A 23,982-nucleotide genomic window follows, 5' to 3' on the forward strand; every position below is an offset into this window, starting at 1 on the left:
CATGGCGGCCGGCGGCGGCGCACTGCAGCGCCGCGGCGCGGCTGTGCGCCAGTGCATAACACCTATAAACAAAGTCACGCATTTGCACTGAGGAAATATTGCAGCCTCAGCCTGCATAGACCTGTCTTCTTTTCGCTTCAAGTGTATTGTCGGCCACTTTTACCTTTTAGAAGTATGTATGAAAGCAAGCCGACGTAAATTTGTAATAATATTTCTGGAGAGTTTCACAAGCTTTTATATCGCTTCACTAAGCAACCGGACTCCAAACACGCTAATGCAGCATCTGGAGCGGAAATTCGCTGTAATGCTTACGGCTCTACGTAGTGGAAACTTGTAAATGGGCACTTTACGCGTGGTGTGTTCATGTGGGCAAAAGTTTGCGCATCAGTTCTTTGCTTTGATGAATGATGGCGTCATGGTTGCCGCTAGAGTTTTTAACAATCCGGAACTTCGTGAACTAGGTACGGGAAAAGCTAGGGGAACAACTGAGCCATGAACGAGCGATTTTTTATACCGTTTCTTTACCCGTACCATGACGTGAATGTTTGGGCACGCAGCTTTTCGTAATGAAGAAAGTGCGTGCCTAAAGTTTCGATACAGCTGCCATCAAGAAGCTGCGTTTGAAGGCCTCAGCGTGCGAGGTATGGTTGCACTTCAGAGACCGGCGAGAAACCCGCTGAACTGCGATCCTTCGTGGATTGTCAGTGGGTAGGGCGTCCTGTTGTGGAACCACAGCGAGACGACTTGGCCAGCCTGCAAGAGTCACGAAGAAAACCGGGGCACTGATGAATGACTTATCCTAGTTGCATGCTGAGCACGAACACTCATCGTGCACGCTGCGGAACAGAAAATACGAGAGCGAACTCTGAGAGGTAATTACAATAGACGTTAAGCGTGTCCGTATCGCAGAAGCAACATACCACATACTCCGGTATACAGCCCGCGGCCTATAGATGATTAAAATTTAGACTCTTGGTCTTTGCGGACTATCTACAAGTGCGGACTGTCTAGCATTTCATGTTTAATATAAACCAATGAAATTCGCATCGCAATTCTGTGCAGTGGATTTGGACTGTGCAAGGTTGCGGGCAGTCGAGTGCAAATAATTTCTTACCATAGCTGAGCGCTTAACTTCAGACCGGACACAACGGACGACACAACACGAGACACCAAGCACATCGTGCGTGTATTGTCCGTGTTTCCGGTCTGAAGGTAAGAGCTCCGCTATAATGATGAAAGACCAACTTACCCTTCTTAAAGCACTGCTAAAGTAATTTGTGTTTCAGCATAAACTCATTCCTGCAACTATAGGCCAGGTTCGGACTGTTTAAATGAAATTACGCTAGACTTGTCATGCAAAGGTACAAAATTTAATCTGATTTGATGAAATATTTTTTATCATAATAAAATATTTATGCTTCTTTCCATGCACTTTTTGTCCGTAAAATTCCGGGGTTCTAAAGAGGAAAGTTTTTCCGACCTATTTTCGGTCATGCAATGAGGCGTAAATTGAGCCCTTATCTTTTTATTAAAAAAAAACACACCTTCAGAAACCGACACCTGTGAACTCATATACAACCCCAGAACGAGCGTTTGTTTAAAGAATACAGCCCACATTTCTTATGCTTTGGATTCCTGCTCCGGGGCTAAGATCCGCACAAACATTACCTTACTCAAAGAACTCGGGACCCCTGACGTTTTGCAAGGTTCAAAAACTACAGCTCTTTGGTTTCAAGCACTCACCCGTAACATGAGTGGCCCGTTAGTGGACAGGGACATGGTGTGTTCGCCATCGCCGAACTCGCTCGTGGTACGCAGAGACCTACGGAAAATAATCAGAAGTGTATTTATTAAGAGCATTTTATTATTGGATCTATATATAAACCCACAATGAGACCCCCAGGAACGAACTATTTACGGGGTGCAGTCGCGCGCAGTAAATTCATTCCATCTCAAAGAATAAGAAAAACAATTGAACAAAAGGTGGAAGCCCATGCGATAGCGATACTACAGACGGATGAAAGTCAATGAAATAAAAATGAAATGAACCAACAGCTCATAAGAACTTCTGAGGAGGGAAAGAAAAATAACATAAAATACAATGGGGAAGTGCTTGGTAAGCCTCAGCAAGAATCGAAGGCAGTGATTGTGCCCAGAAAAAAAAAAGAAAGCAAATAATCGACGAAGACACGGATGCTTTCAGTTACTCTTGTAGGTAGAGCACATCTGCAGCTGTATGGTCGCGGTTTCTTAATTTCTAAATAACAAGTGCACACATGACCGAGAACACGCCAGAACGCTGGGTGCGGTGACGACCGTTCGCGAATCAACTAGTCGCATAGCGGAAACATCTGGTAACCTGCCCCTGTGAAGGCGAAACTGGGAATGATTAAACCACTGACATATGACTATAAGAGCACGGCATAACACACGCTAGCAGCAATAATATTTCTTTTAAAGGAACACTGAGGACAGAAGACGGTTTTTGGTTTGGTTTGTGGGGTTTGAACGTCCCAAAGCGACTCAGGCTATGAGGGACGCCGTTGTGAAGGGCTGCAGAGAATTTCCACCACCCGGGGTTCTTTAACGGGCACTACCATCGCATAGTACACGGGCCTTTATAGAATTTCGCCTCCATCGAAATTCGACCGCCGCGGCTGGGATCGAACCCGCGTCTTCCGGGTCAGCAGCCGAGCGCCATAACCATTGAGCCACCACGGCGGCTGAGGACAGAAGTTGGCCTGTATGTACAGAGAGCACGCGTTCTAATCACGAAGAGGCCACTCTCCCCGAAAACAAAGCTTTCAAAAGCTACAGAAAAAGAAAACTAAATAGAGGTGTCGCCATCACAAATAGATTTCACACGTAAACCGCGAACGTTGACGGTGAGGTTTCGGCGCCGATTCCAGAATGTACGCTGTTGTAACAACATTCGCAGCGAAGACAACCCTTGCTTTTCGGTAAAGACGCCACGAGTTTAAAACGACCGACGGGAAGTTTTTAAAAACACAATTTTCTCGTTAATAAATGCGTCTCTTGTTGCCTGACAAACGCCGAAAAAAATCAATTTTTTACTGTGAACATAAACTGGGTGGATTTTTCCTCAGTATCCCTTTAAAGTGAACCGTTAATGTTTCCCGACGTAGTGTCAGTTAATTAACCAAAGCTAACAGACTAAGCAAACTTGATGTGGTTAGCGCTCTCAAAAATGCAAAAAAAGAACAAAAATTGAAAATTTTTCTTTCCTATACAGGCCAGCTAAAGCGGGTAGCGAGACACACGGAGAGCAGAAAGTACACAAAATACCGTGTTTTTTATTTTACAAACCTGACCAATGTGCTTAAAAATAATTGCCTAATGAATGCAAGCCCAGAAATGCAAAGAAGACCCGTCGCCTATGGGGAACCTGCGCTGCCAAGGTGGCACTGCAATTGTTGCGTTCGATTACTCAAAACTGCTTTTGTCAGCCGCTTGGGCCGATGCGAACGCGAGAACACATTCTGCGCGATTAGATACCCGCGTTTGGCTGACAGCATTCATTGCCTAGCTTCTCTCGGCGTAGCCCATATAGCTGACGCACGGCACGTGCGCCTTCGACAGAGCGCGGAGGCTCACGCCAATAAGCGCCTGAAGGTGGCGCGGAATACTAATAGTACTACCCAAAACTGCTTGCTCTTCTCGCTAGGCAGTGTGTTATGGCGCTGCAATCGGCACCGCAAACTTCAGCGCAAGTTCCCCATTGCGTCAGGCTCTAAAGCTTCAGCGTAGTGGCTACAACGCGAACTCGGACTTTAGCTCTTTAGTTGCCAGACGAGCCCATTTAGCCGCAGCGATGATGCAATGTAAATTCTGCCCTCGTAACCGCACTTGTTGTTCTTCGCTTATCTAGTCTTATCGTAGGAACCAGCCTGGAGCCTTCTGCATTCGGTTTCTGGTTCCAATGTTTCGGCAAACAGATTTCTTGAATCAAGGCCCCTGGGGTCCCCGGTGAAGACGACTTACCTAATTGGCAATGCAGGTGTTATGACACCCGCTTTATTCATGTACCAGTCTTAAAAGATTTTCATTTTGAGCTCCTGCTGAGCGTTGCATAACACTGTTTTTACCAAGATGTTCGTATTATCTCGTCTCGTACGTCAAGCTTTAGCTTGCGATGGCTAAGCAGGGAACCCAACTTCGTAGATAAGGCTTTCTCTTGTCCCCCGTAGGAATTGTCTTCGTGCTCAGTCAAATGGGCCAGCACATTTTCAAAGCCATGTGCGTTTTTATAGCATTGTAATTAAAAACCTGTATTCCAAGCTACTACCACACGTTGCGATTACGTCTTCAATAAACCAAAGCCGTAAGACCGGAAAGCCGCGGGTTCGATCCCGGCCGCGGCGGTCGAATTTCGATGGAGACGAAATTCTAGAGGCCCGTGTGTACTGTGCGATGTCAGTGCACGTTAAAAAATCCCATTGGTGGTCGAAATATCCGGAGCCCTTCACTTCGGCGTCCCTCATAGCCTGAGTCGCTTTGGGCCGTTAAGCCCGCATAAAGCCATAAAACCAAAAGCCAAAGCCATATCGCATGAATTATTGCTCTCGAGAAGAAAATGAAATTAAAACCAGTTTCGATATTTGCAAGTTGTAAACGAAGTTTAGGGTGTTGCTATGCCCAGGTGTACTCTCGAGCGACAAACAGCTGGCTGCGACAAACAGCGACAAACAACAGTCAATTGGGCACAGCTTTCGAGTAGTTGGTATAGGCCTTTCAGATGACATGACTTGGTCATTATTCAATTAATTAACTGGGTTTTCAAGAAAAGACAAAACTTGAATAATTTAGCACATGGAGTGTGCAAGAGGTTTCTTAAAAAAGAAATAGGTGAGCGCAGTCCGAGGAGTGTGCCGTGAACACTCACAGGTTCTTCTGACATCTGGCGTTCACGCAGACAAAGAGCGATGCCTCGTTCAACGAGGACTCCAGGTGCTTGCGCATTGCCCTGGGCGATGTGGGCCGGGTCACATAGGCCGTGGCGAAGAAGACGTAAATGCCGTTCATGGGTGCCCGGAACATACCGCGCGTCGCGTTCAGGCCGGGGCCGCGCTCGAAGCTGCCTTCCGCGAACGGCTGCAACAACATTTCAGGGTAAATTCAGGGTCCTCGGGTAAAATCCCGGGCGGAATTGTTGACAACGGGGCATTGACACTGAGGCATTGACCCTGATGCATTGACACTAGGCTGTAGACGACATTCGGACATTCATATGGCACTGGCATGCGATTACATGCTGTCAAGAAAAAATGGCAGAGGTGATGAAGAGTAACAAGAAGGGGTTCCTGTTTGCTGCGTCGGATGCACGGAAAGTGATAGGGGTTAAAATTGGTGATAAAGAGAAAAGGCAAAAATATATTTACACGTACAATTAGAACCCACCCGTGTATAGGTTAATGGTAATTGTTACCTTATCTTTATTCTTTTGGAAAATTTACGTTACCTTGAAGGATTATCCTATCGTTTGTGCACCACTGCTGTTGTTACTTGTAAATTCAATATATATATATATATATATATATATATATATATATATATATATATATATATATATATATATATATATATATATATATATATATATATATATATATATATATATATATATATATATATATATATATATATATATATATATATATATATATATATATATATACGTGCAATTAGAAGCCACCCGTGTATAGATTAATGGTAATTGTTACTTTTTTCTTTTGGAAAATTTACGCTACCTTGAAGGATTGACCTAATCGTTTGTGGACCACTGCTGTTGCCCACAAACCGTAACAGAGCAAGATTCGCGAGACATTCTCGTGAATGTCTCAATGTGTGATTGAAAGAGCAGAAACTAGCATGAATTTGAAGATCCTTATGCGGCCCTCCTTATGTCAATGAAACGAATTATCTTCGCCTATAAGTAAAGATTACATTATTTTGTCAATTTTTTTCTTATGCTCGTGACTGGACAGTACAAGCGACTCGGTCTTACCTTGCAACTGTCCCGCAGAAAGCAGCAGCAAGAAAAAAATAAAAAACATAAAAGCAGTTCAGCTGAACAGCCTCTTCTGTTATAGCTTCGGTGCACGGCTCACTGACCTTACTGATTAGTTTCGCCTCTGTTCGAATGCTCGAGACATTTTATACATTGCCTTTCACCGCCGGCGTAAGAACTTACAGCGTTGCTCGATCCCGAAAAAAAAAAAACACGATTGTGCCAAGCAAAGAATGCCAAAGCCCACAGACATGAGGCAGCAGTAAGATATACTGAAACAGAAGGACACCAGCGCACTCCTCATGCTCATGAAAGAAGGGAAGTAGTTACAGCCGCTTCATGTTAGCATTTGCAACTGCAGACGTTGCAGGCAATACGGCAGAGCGTTCTGCACAATTAACATCAATTTGCGTTCTAAAATATGGGTTTTGTATTTGAGCGTAAAGCAAGACGGAAGATTGCCGCTTTGTGCTTAGATGAGGATGGGCACGTGGTGTGTGCAAACTTACCCGATGGAAAGGGTGGAGACGTAGTTCTTTACCCTTGCGGGCGCGAATCTCCTCCGACAGCTCCCAGAAGAAACCGGATTGGCTGCGCGGCAGCAGGCTGGCGCGGTCGATCTCTACCAGCGGAGGTAGCCACGACATCGATTGGTCCTTCCCGCTTGCATCACCGCCGGACAGCGGGAGCGAGCAGTTTGTCGAATTTTTGCACTGGGAAAAAGAACACACTCTGGTCTTACTATACATTCTCCTAAGGCAGGAAGACCAAAAGAGTGTCTAAATTACCGATGTTCATCGCATCAACTCTCAGAAATGGGGGGTCACGTTGACTTATCTTCGAAAAATGCGGACGGAAATGTCACTTGTGCTGTCTGCTCCTTGTTCTATGAAAAGGCTGAGCACAGCCGTAAAATGTTTTCGTACACTGTGCGGCCCTATTCTAGCTGGCGATAAGATGCACATTTAGCATACCGTGTGCCGTGTTACCGCTACCGCTAACGGAGTACCGACAGCCATGACGAGAGCCCGTGCGCCGTCGTGAGGACGTGTAGATTGCATTGACGGCGCCAGATGGCGCCAGGCACCCGGCAGCTGCGCCCAAGCCTGCCGAGTCGGGACCAATCAGCGCGTGCGGACAGACGGTGAGCGGGCAACCGGTACTACAGTAACACTGCACACGGTATGCTAAAGGTGTTTTATAATTCTGCACCCGCTCTTTTCCATTTTCTTTCTTCGTGTACAAAATGCACGGAAAGAAAAATTCCGTGTGCGCCAATTACTACGTGTCCGGTGGGGAGCTCCTCCGTGCAGTGGTGTTCCATTCGGTGAAGTCTGCATTTTTCAGGAAATTTGACGCCTAAAATTTAGCGAAAAAAGAATATTCATGGGTTCTAAAAATTTCTCTTTGTTTTCCAAACTGTTGGGTTTTTTAAACTGCTGCAAGGAAAAGAAGGCTAGAAAAAAAATTTTGGATCTTATTGATTTTACGCGGTATTTCCCTGCCTCAGTGGTAGACGTGGCAGGGTGCAGTGAAACGGAATGAAAATTTTTTGTTTGTCTTTGCACAATAAGTGTTTTTCATCAGCTTCGATATTTTTTAAAGCGCTTTGAAAGAGGGAACATCACGTATTTTTCCTCACATTTTGTCTGTGTGTACAACAACAGGAAACAATTGGAACATATATGTTGACCTCTTTGCACAATGTTGCGGCTGACATAGTCTGGGCACAGTAAATTGCGAACGCGTACGGTGTTTGCTACTGTAGTTTCGCTCGGCTTTTCTGCTAGCGTAAGCGACGCCCTTTATTGTATACGGCTACTTTCTCTAGCATGACAGTACATGTGTCATGACATTTCAAACCAGTTGCCCGCAGCGACTGAGGACGTCTAAGAACTTAAATGTTGTTGCTCACAAAAAAAAAAAACCTGAATACACATTCAAGTTCCAAGTTTGTGACGGGTCGCAGGGGTTGCCTACATACAAACTATGACATTTAGCAGCTTTTACCACTCTGACGGAAAATATAGGAGACGAGGATAACACATGCAGAAAATTTTATATATCAATTCCTCATATTTTTAGAAGAATACCGCACAACGAAGCATGAAACAACTATGAATTTCAGGCAGTGAATACGTTACTTACATTGACATAAAGTCCGGACCTACCATGAAGAAACAAGCCCACCCCCAAAACTGAAATACAAAGTAACCGAGCTCCCTACTGCTTGCGGGAAGCTGGAAAGTGGCCTTTAGTATCCGAGTGGTCTAGTAAATGTATTGAAAGCTTGGTGAAACCTACCTCCATTTCAGCCAGCATTTCAGCTCTCTTTTCAGCGGCCTCTGGAAACGTAAGAAAAGATGAAGTTTCCAAATGTGCCTCACGTGTAACCGAGCTTTTTTTGTTTGTGCTCCGGCAAACACAGGAGTGAGCGATTACTTCCGAGACTTCATACTGGAGAAAATAAATACAAACAATTCAAGGTCCTGCCCTTCACGCAAGTGCTGTTGGGATATCGACAGAGCTTCCGGAGGATACTACGACTTTCTGCGCTCTAAATTCTTTCGGAACTTAGACAAAATCAAGCACGCGTGTAAAAAACGAATCACGAGATTCCGCTTTTGAATCGCCTCGAAAGAGAACAGAAGAAGCGGACGAAATTCCTGACATCTTCATTACCGATCCATCTTGGGCGCAGGTAACCGATCCTCTGTGTTCACATGATGCCGTACCAAAAGCTTATTTTGCATTGGTGGTGTTGTTAAAGGAAATTTCAGCAGTAGCAATGGTTTATCCTATTACGCTATTGGCGAAGTCACGTGATATAAAGTGATGTCCTCACATGAATGCGAGCGCCACCGAAGTTGAGTCGTTTTAAATGTCGATTTATGCAGTGAATTTAACAGTCCCACTACTTCCAGGGATGAATACCATGACCGTAACGTAGAAGTGCAGCGTAAGCGTATTCGGAGGGTAATCGAAGCCAGAAATAAAAATTTTGAGTCATTTTTTTTACACAATTTACCTATTACGGCAAATTTTATAATATTCGCCAGCCTTTTAGAGTAGGAATTTGAAAAACCTGAATTGACTAAAGACCATCCCTATTTCAAGACGAATACAGCCCACCGAATGTCATCTGCCAGTGGGAGTAAAAAATAGGCTCTTTATGGCTTCCTCTTGAAAGGCGGGCTTTACGTCCCTGTTGCCTACACTCCCCCCCCCCCCCCCCCCCCCCGCCCCTTTGTTCCGCACACCATGTTCTTAAGGGGACGCTGAAGAAGACAGCACTATATTAAATTAGTGCTCCCAGTAAACAATGATCCCTTGGCTCTTTCTTAGTGTGTTGACGTTTGTCCGGAAGCAAAAGACTCATTTGTTGGCGAGAAAATTGGATTGAAATATCTTTCAGCCAGTTGATTCAAACTTCTGACGTCCTTACTGAAAATGACGAATTGCCGTCGTTTTGAACTGGATGCCAATGTAGCCTGAGCTACGGGATGCGCAAGCAAATGTCGGTAATGACGGGCACTTTTTACTGGTGATAGCGACGCCACCTGTATTTCGATTTTTGATCCTTTCTAGCTCATAAAAACTCTGTTATCGAATAGAGGGCTTTGTGATTAGAACGCGGTACACTGCAGAGACATGTCAGATTTCTATTCCTCCTCGGTGTCCCTTTAATCCTGCCAGTCTTTGTGACGTCAGCTAGGAGAAGTGATTAGATTTGTGCAAATAACAAGTTTGAGCAACAGCACTTAAAACAAGAAGCTTGGGCGCACCTCGGATGATTCTCTTGAATTCTGCCCACATCTCCTCCCGTGTGATGTTGGCTCCAGGAGGGCCTCTCGGACCTGGCGGACCAGGAGGACCCTGTGGACCTTGCTGAAATAAAGGGCGTCAGTGTCACTTTGCTGCTGCTGCGCCACATTCAAAAAATCAAAAATTATAATAATGAATTTTCTTAACGAAAGGGCATCTGTGGCAAAAGAGCGCCATGGCAAAAGTTATTTTAGTCTACTCAAGGTTTCCCAAGCATTTCAAATCAATAATACGAGCACCAGGTAAAAAAAAATTAATAGAAACGCGGTTATCATGCCTTAGTTTTCTCAAATGTCCTTTGATGAAAAATTCCCCTTTGAAGTGTCCAACGTCCGGAAACATGGCTTCGATGTGAGTAGCTTAATCGGCTATAATAAATAGCCAAGAGCCCATGAGAAGCTGGTGTCGAGCGCTTGTCCCACCTTTCACTAATGTTTGATAATTAATGAGAATTGCTTCGCATACTCGACAAATTAATCTATGTAAAAATCACCACCATTTGGTTTCAGAACTTAAAGTGGAAATGTTTTAGTTTTTTTCTCTTCACGTTGTGTGCCCTGCGGCCTTTTCAATGTGAACTGGGCTTCCAAGAAGGGCTCTGCAGGTTTTTTTTGTTTACTTTTAACGTTTCCAGGAGGTGACAAGCAAGTACCACAACGCCACGCTCTACCACAACGCCGCGCTTCGGTGCTTTTAGTACATAAACATAAGTAAAAATGATTGAATAATAAGAAGAAGGGACAAGGTGTCAAAGAGCTCTTATAGAATGTGGTAATATTTTCCTGCAGGCAACCCAATTTCGTCTTTATTATGGGATCATTCGCGCTTGAGTAGGCAGGAATGGTTGATAAGAAAACTCTGTACAAATTTTACAAGACGCATCTAATGCGTCCCTCTAAATTACTAAGTCTTCCAACGTTTCCAACAATCTAATGTCTTGCGGCGCATCGCTTTAAACAGTGCAAGACTTTGTAGTGACCAAAGTACTGCATTAGTGAAGCTTAGGGTATGTCAGTCAGGCTTAAAGTCCGGAACCTGGGCTATGGGAGACCCCGTAGTAGGGAGCCCCGGATTAATTTCAGCCAGGTCACATTGTTTAATGTGCAGTGGTATCGCACAGCGCGGGGTACTTTTTAAAATGAGGTTCAAAGACTATGGCATTCGATGTACCCCTCAACTTTGCTCGTTCGCTTAACTCCAAGAATTTTTCTTTCAAGCATATGTAGTAAGACATGTGCGGTACATTTAGTCGTCGTCACGCATTCACACTAGAGAAGCGTTGAAAGACAGCAGGCACTTTTCGATGATCACGGGAGAATGCTGCTTAATCCTTAATCGGTTTCGTGCCGTACAGTTCTGAGGAAAGACGAATTCACTCTCTTCTTTGGCCGCCTCGTCTCCGTCCTCTCCGTGTGGCGCAGAAAAGCTTGCCACGTCTTCCGAGGGTCTAAGAACACCGGTCGGTCGGGCTGGCCCTGGAAAGAGTAACGAAACGTATAAATTCATGAAGAACATAAGGCACCTCGCCGTATACGTTTGACAGCGGCAGCTATGCAAACCAGGATGAAATTTTTGTCAACTCCTAAGCTTGTAAGAAGGACGTGCAGCCTTCCTATGTAGTTCAATGGCTACGCCTATTTAATGTCAATAGCAAATAGCTCGCCTGCTCCTCGCACTATTTTCAAGATTAGATGTCCACACAGGGTGGTGATCAGGCATTGCAAGTCCAGCTTTCTTGGACACCACTTTTAATTTCGAAGCAACTGGGGAATATTGCGAGACACTATAGTATGACCATTTGATGGGAAATGTCTAACATCACGCTGCATACCAATATCTTGCTTTTAATGTGGGGTCGCAGAGAGCGATTGAGACTGCCACAAGAAATCGATAGGGCGAAATTTTGACAATAAACAGCAGAAAACTACCAGCGTCCCGAGGAGGGATCTGGGAGTATCCTGATTGTTATGGTACAATCTCACGGTATGCGAAATATACTTCCGTAGAAGAATTGTGCTGGTCCAGAATTTCTGGGCATGAACACGTCAACAGCGCTCAGTCCACGATCGTCCCTATTTAAATCAAGGAATAATGAACTTCGTTAAACTTGCAAGGAGTAGGCTAGTTTGTGAATGGCCAGATCAATGGTGGGGAATACGGTCGCTGAAATGCACCGACGGTGGTTCGCAGTGTATGCCGTTAGCAACTGACTTGGCAAATGCAAAGTCAATTCACGCAACGTGCATTTCGGCGTGTTATGAAAATGAGCATTTTTCAACATGCACTCGATGACCATACTACTCAGGTATGAGTGGTGACCATATTTCTGTTTTTTTTTTATGAGCACTTGTTCTGTGGATGCGCGACGCGAACAAAGGCAACTTCAGTGGAAAATTAATAACTAATTTGACTCTCGTTACAGCGGCAAGAGACCCCATACAGTGTACTCCTATGTCTTTTGCCCTCTCCTTCCCCGCCCCCCTCTTATGCGTTGACCAAGAGCATTGGCCAGCTGCGTTGGTAAAGTCCTGGACATGGTGGCGCTTACAAGCATGAAGAGACATGAGAGGGGCATTTATTCTTTTGTGGGCGTAGTCAGGATGATGACGATGATGATGATGGTGATGACAAGCATGGAATGATACGTAAACTGTTACCAAATATATATTCAGATGCTATGTGCGAGTTTAGACGCGGCAGCTCAATCCATCAAAAAAATTGCTCACCTTGTGACTTCCGTTTAGCTGCAAAAAAACATTTCAGGGCATTAAAAGTTATAGGGTTCCTGGATGTTGAAGGCACATACGAGAACTTAACACATGAGTTCAGTTTGGACGCTTTAGAGCTGCTGAAATTAGTGGTCGCGGTTTCCGCAGGGTAGGCAGTTATTTGTCCTAGAGGTACCTCTTGTTGCAGACTGAGGACGGACCAAAGTTTGCTCATTACTTTTCTCAAAGAATCCAAAAGGGTGAGTGCCGCCCCTACAATAAACAGTCTTGCCCTTGACGGTTTTTTCGACCTAGTACAACAATCGACTCAACCCTCCGTCTGCGTGGACGGCATCTGCATGTGAGAATCAGGTATGGCAATCATCAAGGTAAAATTTTTCTTACCAGACTTCTACGGGTGCAAAACTTGCTGCTTATCAAGGCGCCTGCGTGCACATCAATCATAAAATCCCTTAGCATTCGTCTATTGGTTCCGCTCCCAAGTTGGCACTCGTCGACCATAACTACTGTACTGGTCGACTGGTGGCACTGGCTTCGAGCAGTGTGATGTGTACTGCAATGTTTTAAAGTACAGGGTCAGCCAGGCATCGACGTAAATTGAATGTTACATGGGCTGACATAAAGTATCAGTGTTGTGAACATCGTGTCACAGTGCGTGCACGCCTCTATTGTCCAGGTCACCCCATGCAATTCATTGTATTATGACGTCATTACCTTTAATTCGCACTATACCCCTCCCTTTCCTTCATCCCACTTCCCCCCTGTGGTGTAACAGGCCAGGGTGACGTTAGCGCCGGCCAATCTCTCCGCCTTTCCTCTAATCAAACTTAACTTTCTCTTTCTTGACGTGTTACCAGAACTGACCTTGTTCTCGGCGAGAAATGTTCCCAGAATATTTAAATACGTATCTAGGTGCAAGATAAGGCATCATACGCTCCAGAATATAAGGCCATCGAATCATTTCTTCTTATTGCGGACAAAGTCCTTATGAATCGGGGTCACATCATCTTGTAAACGACTGAATATGCAGCATTTGCAGAAAATGATACCTCGGTGAATGTGTGGCCTGTATTACTACCTTGTTTCAAATCTACGCCACCTTGGGTGATTCCTCTAAACATTTGACGAACAGACAGACAGACTGACCGATATTGACTGGCTATTCGACTGATCAACTGATAGCGACAAAAAAAAAAACATTCTGCGGGCTAAGAGATTTATCGTTCACAAAGATCGTCGTACGAAACACTGCCTATTTTCTATAAAACGGCGGAAGAAAGATAAATGTACCCGCTTTGGCTGGCGCAGTAGCGCGTTCGCTACTCCCATGTTCATGAAATGCAGTGGGTCATCTTGCTCCCCCGCAAAATGTGAAATCTTCTAACGCGTAGAACGAGCCGACTATCAACGGAGAGGAATGCGCTCGCCCTTCCTTCCTATGCGGAGATCCTCGTACACGACATCCTGGCGTGCGGCCAGGTTCGTTCACTTTCAGTACGGTGCGGCAAATCGATCGCAAAGGAAAACTTGGCTGCGATTCAGGCCGAGCTACCCCACGTCGTACTATTTTCTAGGCGCACGGAAGAAAGTGCATTTATATCAGTGTTTTTACTCCCTGTATCGCATGGTTCCTTCGCGCAACATTCTTTTCACGCTTCCTTTTCATTATTGCTTTCATGTTTCCGCCTTTCGTTCGCGCTACTGTACGTGTTGTTCTCGCTGCCACTGTTACTGTCGTCGCATACGCTGTTGTTATTGTTTGCACCGCCACTTCGCGCGTCCCTTGTCAGCCATAACACGACGGTAGGACGCAGTCCAGACCCGTTGGCGTCAAGCGAAAACTTGGCACGCAGCCCCAGTGCAAGATAAAGGAGTGAGAAGAAATTAACTGCCCTAAAGTGCGTGAAAGATGCCTTCCGGAAAACAATTGCCGCCATTTCCTGGAACGCCCGCGAAGTGAAGGACGTCGCGGCGCTGGAGAGGTCCTAAAGGTTCTGTGCAACGCTGTTCTTGGCTTCCTGAATGCAGGCTTGGCTTAGTCCACGACCTTGGCGCATGCTCACTTCAAAAAACGCGACCCGCGGGACCAAAACTATGGCAGACTTCGGTGAATCTTACACTTAGCAGTTGGGATGCATGACCAAAGGCTTTAGCCGCTTTGCTGAAAATGGGAGTCAGTGGCTGTATTGGTAAATGAAGACTGCAGCTTGCGTTCCCAGAGTATTAGTGTCGCACAACGCCTTTCCAAAGAACGCAGAGCCCTATGGACAAAAGCCAAGAGTGTACCCGTACCAGATCTGCTGCTTCTTCCTACTTGTCAAGACATAGTTCGTTAATTGTTTGCCATAACTTAGAGTAGCTGCACCGTCATCATTCGATAAAAACCTCATCGTGCGACAATGATTATGACGTACGTATAGGTAAAAAATTTCGTGGCATTTTTAATTGCACGGTACCCTTAAGCTCATATGTAAGAGCACTCAACTTTAACACCGAACATAAATATCCAATTGATTGAATGTTGCGTTTATGTGTAGACACAAATTTCTGTATTGATTTTCCGAAGAACAGAGTAAAATGCGACGTCACACAGGTCCTCCTAAATAGCTTTTCATCGCGTGTTATCACGTGACCTCTACAGGCCAGGACGTCACATCACTGGAGGCGACGTGGCACATGGCTTTCATCTGTTATGAGAGGGGAACGTCATCAGCCTTAGCTGCGGAAGCACTACATAGAAATCTTCGGAACACTGCACTCTTTCGAACGCTTCAGTGGGTCATCATGCCGATATCCAATACATGTTCATGTCCGTCAGCGACGCATCCGAAAAAGTAAGTTCATAAAAATTTAATCCATATCTTCTATTGATGCGTATAGGCACCGGCACAACCATAAGACACTCTTCGCTTCAAGTATTCGCGTCGTTACTTATTCAATGACAAATCCAGGTCTATTCACATCGGTACAAAAATTTGCCTCACGAATCAGTGGAGCCAGCCGTAACCGTGTTTAGCTTTCGGAGGAAGCATCGATCAAGTTATTAGGGCTATCCTGAAAGACATTCTTTGTAGAAAGTCACCCTGCAGATTGTACTTGGAGAACGTACTTTATGTAGAAAGTTTTTTTTTTAAATACTTCTGCACACTGAAATACCTACGACATTTACTGATTTACTGACCCGCTCCTCCAAAGAAAACACATACCAATTTTCCAGCCAAAACAAATATGAGGCAAGACTGAAATCCTCTCAGTGGGTTTTTCTGCAGGCCCACATACGCAACCACTGCAGATATCGACTGCACCTCTTTCATTTTTCCTGCGCCTTTGTTAGCAAAAGAAAGCGCAGACAGAACTAAAACGTAAGTAATGAGGAATCAGCAGTGTTCGTTTGGATCGATAATCACCAAACGAGCGACCAGCTAGATCAATGCGCCCCTTAGGAACGTTCTACACTACGTTTGCTCGCTGTCCTCAGACCCTATAGTATCCAACCGCCGGCATTTATTGATTTGGTGGTCGCGACTATATACGCATCAGTTTCTCTTTTTTTTTTTTGGGGGGGGGATAAAGAATTGCCCCTGTTTCCGTTAACCTCGTTACCCCAGAGAGCGCATTTGCCGTGCGAACGATGATGAAACCGGCAAGCGAAGAAAACGAATCGTAAAGAAAAATGTCCAGCACCTCGTTAGCACGTTAGTCCGAAGACGATAGTCTTGTCAAGCATGGCTGACTTGTAGTGTTTTGAAATCTGACAAAGTGGTGACATAAATCATCTGAATGAACTCCGTGACACAAGGCTTCCAGCCTGTAGCGTGCCCTGCCTTCTAGCTTCTGCCGGTGTAGCACCCCAAGTTCAGCGCCCATGAAATAATCGCATCTAGTTGAACGTTGATCTAATTGTAAACGTCCTTTCGCGATAATGGATTTTTGACATTCTTAAGCAGCAATTCTCACGCGATGCTGCTGCATATGAGTAAGAAGCTGGGGCAGAAAAGAAAACAAAGAGGACAGATTACCCGTTAATATTCGTAATAAAATTTACGCGCCTAACGACTTGTCGCATCTTGGAGTTCCTCGCGATCTTCTTCTCGAACTTAAAAAGTTACCTTGCAAGTTTTGCAAGGTTGTCATAGAACAAAATATAATTCATGCTGTTCTTCGTGCCCTTAAATGAATAAATGTGCCTGCCAGCCTTAGTCGGCACCCTATGGTCCCTTGCCTATGTCTCCAGAAAAAAAAAATACTTGGGTGTTTGGTCCTGTCACACCATTTGCCTTGCGCTGAATTAACTGAGTCTTTTCGCTTTGAGTCGCATTGCGGTGACAAAGAAAACATAAAAATAGAAGTCTAGAAACATTGTAAAAACAAAAAAAAAACACAGGGAGACCTGTACTTCGGGATATATGTGAGCAACCCAGTTTCGAGCTAGACGCGTACCACGCTGGCAGGTCCATACAGCCCTGGCATTCGTCCAAATGAACCCAGAAGTGTCATTTGAAAGTGGCGCTAGCTTTTATAAACGACAACTCGTGTGCCTAGTGAGCGCTGTGATAAAAAGGTCGTTCCGAAGCCCGAATTGTTCTTCGAGCAACTTTTCAAATTTGCACTCTGAGCTACTTAGAGTGTGAGGGTTGAAACTGAGACTGCAAAGGAATGATGTACAGGAGGCTGCTTGTTTCTGTTATTCTTGCGTCGAAATGCATTTGCATGACTGAAACCGTGACAATTTTACTCTTTTAAGGGATCGTTTTGCAGAATATATTTTATACAAGAAACGGCGAGTACAAAGCGCGTGTTTTCATCTGGTCGTAGAAATAACAGAAGTTGAGTAGTGACGGAAAAGCGTATATATCTCTGATCCATTCGAAGCGCTTTCTAGGGTCACATTTACGAAGACGCTGCTACATCTTAATGCATACATAGGTTCATGGGTAGACAGGTTTATTATTGGCCAGTATCATAACTTGTATTCTGTTCCGAATTTGTGTCGGAATACTTTGTTACATCAATGACGCATGCGTCAAGCAAACAACTGCAATCTTGGTACCGGCCTCTTGTACAAACCTAGACAGTGTTTTCAGTGGCTTTTTGTTGTCTAAGAAGACGAGTGCTTACGTTGGTGCTTATGTATCGACCAATGTGCTCGTTTCAAAGAGACGTGCATTAGGAGGTCCGGCCACTGTCCCGTCTGCAGAGCCTTCCGTTGTCCTTGTTCATTTTGCATTGTTAACACTTTCGCTTTCTAACGCCTGCGCAAGGTAAACTGCGACTCTATTCTTAGTGTCCCCATTTGTTCAAACTGTTTCGTCGCTATTTCTACTGTTCGTGCTAGGGCGGCTTTTCTTATCCCTAAAGAGAACATGTGTTTTCAACTGGTCCTTTCGGAGCAACTGACTTCATCCTCAACCTATCAAACAGAGACAGATTTGACCTGCTGCATGGACAGAGTGCTACAGAGTAATCTGCTATACGGAGAGGTTTTATTTTCAGCACTTCTTGCGACATCCTTATATAACCATGTGTTCTTGCTCAAAGTGCCGTAAAAGTGTCGCTCGATAAAGCGGCTGTTCTCCTCGCCTTGATCGAATGGGATGATGATCAAAGTGGCTCATGGAGCAGGAGCTGCACCAACCAAGACGATCCGTGTGAATTCAACGAGACGTTTAATTAAAACCGTTCAATAAGTCGCCTTTCAAATGGACAATGATCGCCGGATATATATCGCCTCAGCACACAACTTATTCGGACGGAAAGCTACGCGTTCACATACGCGGGCATGAGTAGTGTACATTCTCAGGATTGAGCCTTTGTATTATTTGCCCTAACACGGACAAAGATGGGCTGCACTTCAGTAGTTAGCTGCGGGGCACAACTGCTTCGTTGCATCCAGGGATTTCCCCAGGGAGTGAAATTAGGGGTTGTGTCTAAATATCTAGGGGGGGGGGGGGCGAGGGGGGAGGAGAGAAGCGGTAGTCCTTTTTAAAATTTTATTTGTGTCATTGATTTCTCATTAGGGATAGCAATGTTTATGCCTGCATAACCCACGACAAAAGGGAAAAAACTTCCGCGATGTGTAAAAAATGGTAATTAAGGGAACCCCTTTATAACAACAAGAAAGTGCGTACGGAAAATAATAATTTCCATCGTAACGAACTTCTGGCTCATTATATTTATCGCGAGAGCGGTACTTCGACACCGCGTTCACGGCCCACGATGCTCACTACATATAGTGGCGGCCTAACTTTCGCGGTAACACATATCTTTACATATGCGTGCCCAAGTGAAAGGAAGAACTGAAGAACATCCTTTATTGCCGCCTGAGATCGAGACCAAACAATGGAGCGAAACTCCCGCCGGTTGAAGCCGCTACAGAGCAAGTGCAGAGCTTCGGGGCTATCCAGTGATTCTTATTATATATCTTTCCAGGACAACGCTTGCATCGGGATACTCGTCCCGCATTATCTGAAACGGTAACCGTGGTAAACTTCGTTTCGTTGTCTTCGCCTCAAAAAAGTGGAGACTTCCACAACTTCTTCGCGTCCGAAGTTCACTCGGTTCGCCGAAATAAACCCTTTTTTTTTTTTTGCTTCCTGACGCTCCGGTTCCACGAAAGCGCACACGCAGGCACATAGAATGAACCTAAAGCTGCGTTCAAACACCGAAGCGTTCAGCTGCAATCAAAGACGACACTCCGTGCGACCGTGGTGCGCCCCTTGACGCGCGGTCCAATCTTCGATCGAACCGCGGCGCCAGCGAGGCTACGACCTCGCGCGCCCGACGCCCGCTCAATTGTCGCCTCCGGGTTCGAAAGGGGGGACGCACCGCTGCTGCTCGCCGGTGCTCAAGCTGACGCCTCCATCTTCCCGCGCCCCCTCCCTGTCCTGGGCCTCGTGTCACAGGCACATACACGAGCGTCGTCCGAGCCTGTTTTCCCAGCAAACAGCGCCATGGCGCGATGTCTTCTTCTCAGGGGCTTGCGCGACTCCGGCAGTCTTTTTGGTGCGTGTGTACAGTAGCAGTAGGGCGTTGTGATTGCGGCGTCGGACGGATCGCGAGGATTCCTTTGCGTGCCTTTCGAAGGAAGAGAGCTAGAGTCTGTACGGTGTCACGTGACTTGTTCCTGTTTGTTTTCGAGCCAGCCTGCTTTCATTGAGATGAGTGCCCCGGACGGGATCGGTCCTGGTCGGACTTGACGCTTTTATTGGAGTTTCGCACAACACACACTCGGAAGACGAGGGTGACGAAATTATTGTTCAGGTCGCGAAAGGAGGCAGCAGAGCCGCGGAGGAAAGGTCGGGAAAGAAACATAGTCCGCTCTTAAGAACAGAGCCCTCCATCACCTCTGCCCTCTATGCTTTTTTTAAAGACTAGTTTCACTTCCCGTTTAACCTTTTTGTTTTCTGCCCTTGCATGCCAGGTCCGCGGAAAAATCCACGGCGCATCTTCTGACTTACATAATCAGCCAATCCTCCACTAATCTGTTATAGTAGACGTCAGCATGAGTTCATGAGCAATACTGACCTGTCCTCTTCCCCAGTATTGTCCTTTTTTTTAAAGACAATACAACGTTTATGTCGTCTATTTTTATTGATGAATAATGGTAGTGGTTTTGCGCTGCTGATCTCGGAGCCTAAATATGCCGATTCAGCTGCATTTTGTGAAGGCTGCTTACGGTCGGTACGGCAGGTTTGAGTTGCTCGCGGTGACGGTATGCACCGACGTCACTGCAACCACCTTTGTCCCAAATGGGGGACGAAGAAGGGTAAACGAACGATGTACGGGAATGCAGGTTAACACGCTGACGACGGCTACACCGGCGTCCGTTGCCTGGAGGAAAGGACCCGAATTTCCGAGGAAGGCCGCACAAGGACGGTGGGGTAGAGGTCCGAGGAACACTGACAGAGGAGGTCGACCCACCGAGCCTACCGACCGCCTGCCCGCCACCGAACAGGCTCGTCTTGCCGTGTCAGCAGTCATCATCTGCGCTGTCACAGCTATGGTCACCTCCAAGCACCGGATCACCGAAAGTGGCATCCAGACGCCGCGGCAACATCGCCGGGTGAGCGGGGGCATTAGTACCTGATTAAATATGTTATCCCTTACAAAAATTTCTTTAGACAGTCTATAGACTTCTGTTTATAAATTCTGTAGACTGTCTATAGACAAACCCTAGAGACAAATCTGTAGGCAATACAAAGCCTATAGACAGTCTATAGACAATCAATAGACTTATGGTCATACACTTTTAGTAGACATTTCTCTATATACAGTCTATAGACTATGAACAAACAATAATATACATCTATAGGAAGGCAATATAGTCTATAAGAAGTCTAGAGACTGTCTATAGACCATTTTTGCAAGGGATTTGCTCTATTTCGTGTGTGACTGCTGCTCCCCATCCCGAAAAGAGCCACAGTTTCAAAGAAAGGCTTTTGGTTGGGCACAGGTTGAATAGTGTCGATTAGTGAATCTAACATTTACTTAACGTTAAATCTAGATTACTTGATTTTATATTTGTTTTTAATTGTTGTAATAAAGGGCCCTTTATTCTAGCCACCCCCCCCCCCTCCAAAAAAAAGATAAATCCACCTAACTTTCGACGTCTGGTAACGATAGCCTGAAACAGTTGGTCGTTTCATATAAATCATTTCTTCTCCGGGAGCATATTACGGCGAATCGCGCCCGTGATAAACCAATAAGCAAAATATTCATTTAGAGCACTACCATAAAAATTGAGAGATAGTGTCAAAAGCCACAATGATTTGGAAACAGGAAGAGCGGAAGCAAAGAATGATGCGCGTATTCCGTTCGCGTCCCCGCTAAGCAAAGTCCCATGCTCAAAAAAGTGAGTAAATCCGACAACTTGCAGTCCTGTCTGCGTGCCCAATTATTATGCTTCATACTAACCCCGAAAGGGCACTCGGTCATCCAGATTTGTTCCTTACGACTTCCGTGAGCACTACCAAAATACAAAAACCAAAAGAAGGAAGTTTACTGTGCGCAGATTCCTGAACAGGTCTTCTGATCCGCTGTTAACAAGCAGCTGCTTTCGGGCTGAAACTTCCCCATCACCGTAGTAGAACTTATCTATCCCAACTCGGTTGTCAAAGAAAGAACAGAGCTTGCTTCTGTGTCCTTGATGGACCAGCAGCTAGCAACGTTTTGCAAGTGAGGCTAGAATTGAGTCGAACAAGAGAAGCGAGGCTAATGACCCCCCTCCACACTCCTCTCAGAAATGAGAAAAAGAAAAGACTCACAAGTTTCCTGGTGGATGTACCGGCACCACGTCTGGCGCCCCCACGTCTTCGCGACGTCACCCGCGCTTTGCGGTCGCCGTCCATCTCTGCCGACGCTTGCGACGTGTTCGACGCAGGCTTCGCCGTCTTCGTCGCCAGCGTCGCGGTCTCCACCGCCTCTGGCGCCGCCGTCGAAACCGCGACAGCCACGGCTGCCGCAACCGCGGCTGCGCAGAGGATCGTCGCCACGCCGCAGGACACCATGAGCAGCCTTCGCCTCAGCAGCCGCCTTTTGCTTTCGGGCGGGAGCTCTTCGGCCGCCGTCGTAAACCCGGGGTCGAGGCCTAGCTCCTGGGAGCGGTTAGGCCTAGGCTCTTTCCGCGATTCGGCCACCGGCACGGCTGCAGATGCGCTCCCTTGGACTACTCGACTCCGTCTGAGCTCCGCTCCGCGACGAGCTCGTAGGAAGAGAGACAGTCGCGTGGTATTGGCCCACCGTTTTCGTGGCCAGGTGAAGGAACAAGGTGCGGAGATGAAAGGAAGAGTGAAAAGACTCGGAGGGGAGGAGGGAAAGGAACTGTTTTTCCACGGGATTAGGAAGGAGGTTCCCCCCCACCTCTCCCCCCCTCCCCCCTGCTTCCTCTTCGTTCTTCGCTAGCAACGCTGCCAGGGAGTCCCCGACTTTCGGAAAGGAGCAACGACACCTGCGACCAACCGACTGCCTCGAGGAATTGCGCGCACCGTCCCTTTCCCCCTCCCTTTTGTGCGGCCCAGTTGAGAAGACGTGCGCCTTCGCATGCGTGTACAAGTAATTGTTTGCTTCGGTTTTTGCACCCGGCGGGCGGGGACGAAGTGGCCGCGTCGCACACACAACGTCGCTGTTCCCGCTGCCGCCTCCGGGTCGGTCCTTCTTTGAAGCAGAGGCGTCGACGGTGTCCCGGTCCTTCCGCGTGCACGTGCGCTTGGGCGCGACCACGCAGGGCACGTCACTCGTCGGCGGCGGGGTTCTCCCCATTGTCGTCCCGCGCTCCCCATTCTTTATAGCCGCACGCGCGTTTCTTCTTTAAGTGGAGGTTTCGACGCTGCACCTGTGCCTGCGCGCTCCCCAGCAACGACTGCCGGAAAGGACCTCGCATAAGCCTGCGCACAGAGTCGTCGATTCAAGCCACGGAAAGTTCGAACCGTGTTGATCCTTCGACTCTGCTTCCCGCTTTCGACGGTTCCCCGGAAGGTGACCTTGTTTCGCATAGCTTCTCTTGTTTTTTTTTATTCTTGAGCTCTTCTCTCTCTCTCACGCTCAATGGCCATATTTCGCTCCACACTACAGTTAGGGTTTGGGCTCCTTCCTTCTTCATTCCATTAGCTGTTTATTTCTTCCTGGTTTACGCACGCGGCAGCGGCGTTTTGGAAGTGGCTGTTAAACGCCTGAGGTATCATGTATGTCACGTCGGAGAATTCCTTTCGCGCCTCACCGCTCTGAGAAGGCTTTATTTCCGCAGGTGCAATGTTCCGGAAAAAAAAGGAAGGAAACGTCCCTGAAGAGGAGAAAACGTGGTTTAACAGAATGGTACGATCTGCGCTAGCCAGCGAGAATTTCAAAAGAATAGCGTAGCAACGCTCAGAAGTTGAAAATCAAGTTTACGATTAATCATAGGTTTTTGGGGCTGAAATAGAGAAGACAATTCAATGACGGTCAACTCAAGATATGTGTGTGTGTGTGGGGGGGGGGGGGGGGGGGTATGTTTCTCATTAAACTTCGGAAGTGATAAAATCAGGAACACAAGTGTAAGGCATACGCTGTATTCTATGTGTGTAGTATTACGCTTACTTACACGCATAACAGTAACAAGCCGTAAAAATCAATGCGACCTTACTCCCCTTTTTAAAGAGAGAAATTGGCTTCGCTAACTAACAATGTGACATGCTACAGACGTTACTTCGGCTCTTGCAAAGATCCGCTGTCCCGTACAAAACGGCTTATAACTTTGTGATGAGACAAATTGTTTTTAGTGGGCGTAATTGCTAAGAATATTCGCGCACTCTTTATATACTGGTCATGGTTTACAACCAACCATCAGCTAACCAACCGTCAATATTTAGGGCCAGCCTAGCAGCTTCTTTTTCCTGCTTTGCTCTTACTCCTGACAACAAATATAGA

The 23,982-nt window shown here is 46.3% G+C and overlaps 1 protein-coding gene across 1 annotated transcript in view; it reads right to left on the reverse strand.

Annotated features, from left to right (window-relative positions):
• Window positions 1-550: 550 nt before the first annotated feature.
• LOC144119621 (erythroferrone-like) overlaps window positions 551-23,982 on the reverse strand; it is a 34,812-nt gene continuing 11,380 nt past the window's right edge. Inside the window, exons 5-12 of the mRNA XM_077652194.1 lie at window positions 12,580-12,597; window positions 11,206-11,328; window positions 9,814-9,916; window positions 8,333-8,373; window positions 6,538-6,741; window positions 4,904-5,112; window positions 1,744-1,822; window positions 551-753 (exon numbers count right to left, since the gene is read on the reverse strand). Coding sequence (XP_077508320.1) covers window positions 655-753; window positions 1,744-1,822; window positions 4,904-5,112; window positions 6,538-6,741; window positions 8,333-8,373; window positions 9,814-9,916; window positions 11,206-11,328; window positions 12,580-12,597 — 876 coding nt within the window. The 3' untranslated portion in view covers window positions 551-654. The remainder of the gene's footprint in view (window positions 754-1,743; window positions 1,823-4,903; window positions 5,113-6,537; window positions 6,742-8,332; window positions 8,374-9,813; window positions 9,917-11,205; window positions 11,329-12,579; window positions 12,598-23,982) is intronic.

The sequence above is a fragment of the Amblyomma americanum genome, chromosome 2 (assembly GCF_052857255.1).
Source record: "Amblyomma americanum isolate KBUSLIRL-KWMA chromosome 2, ASM5285725v1, whole genome shotgun sequence".
NCBI classification, from domain to species: Eukaryota; Metazoa; Arthropoda; class Arachnida; order Ixodida; family Ixodidae; genus Amblyomma; species Amblyomma americanum.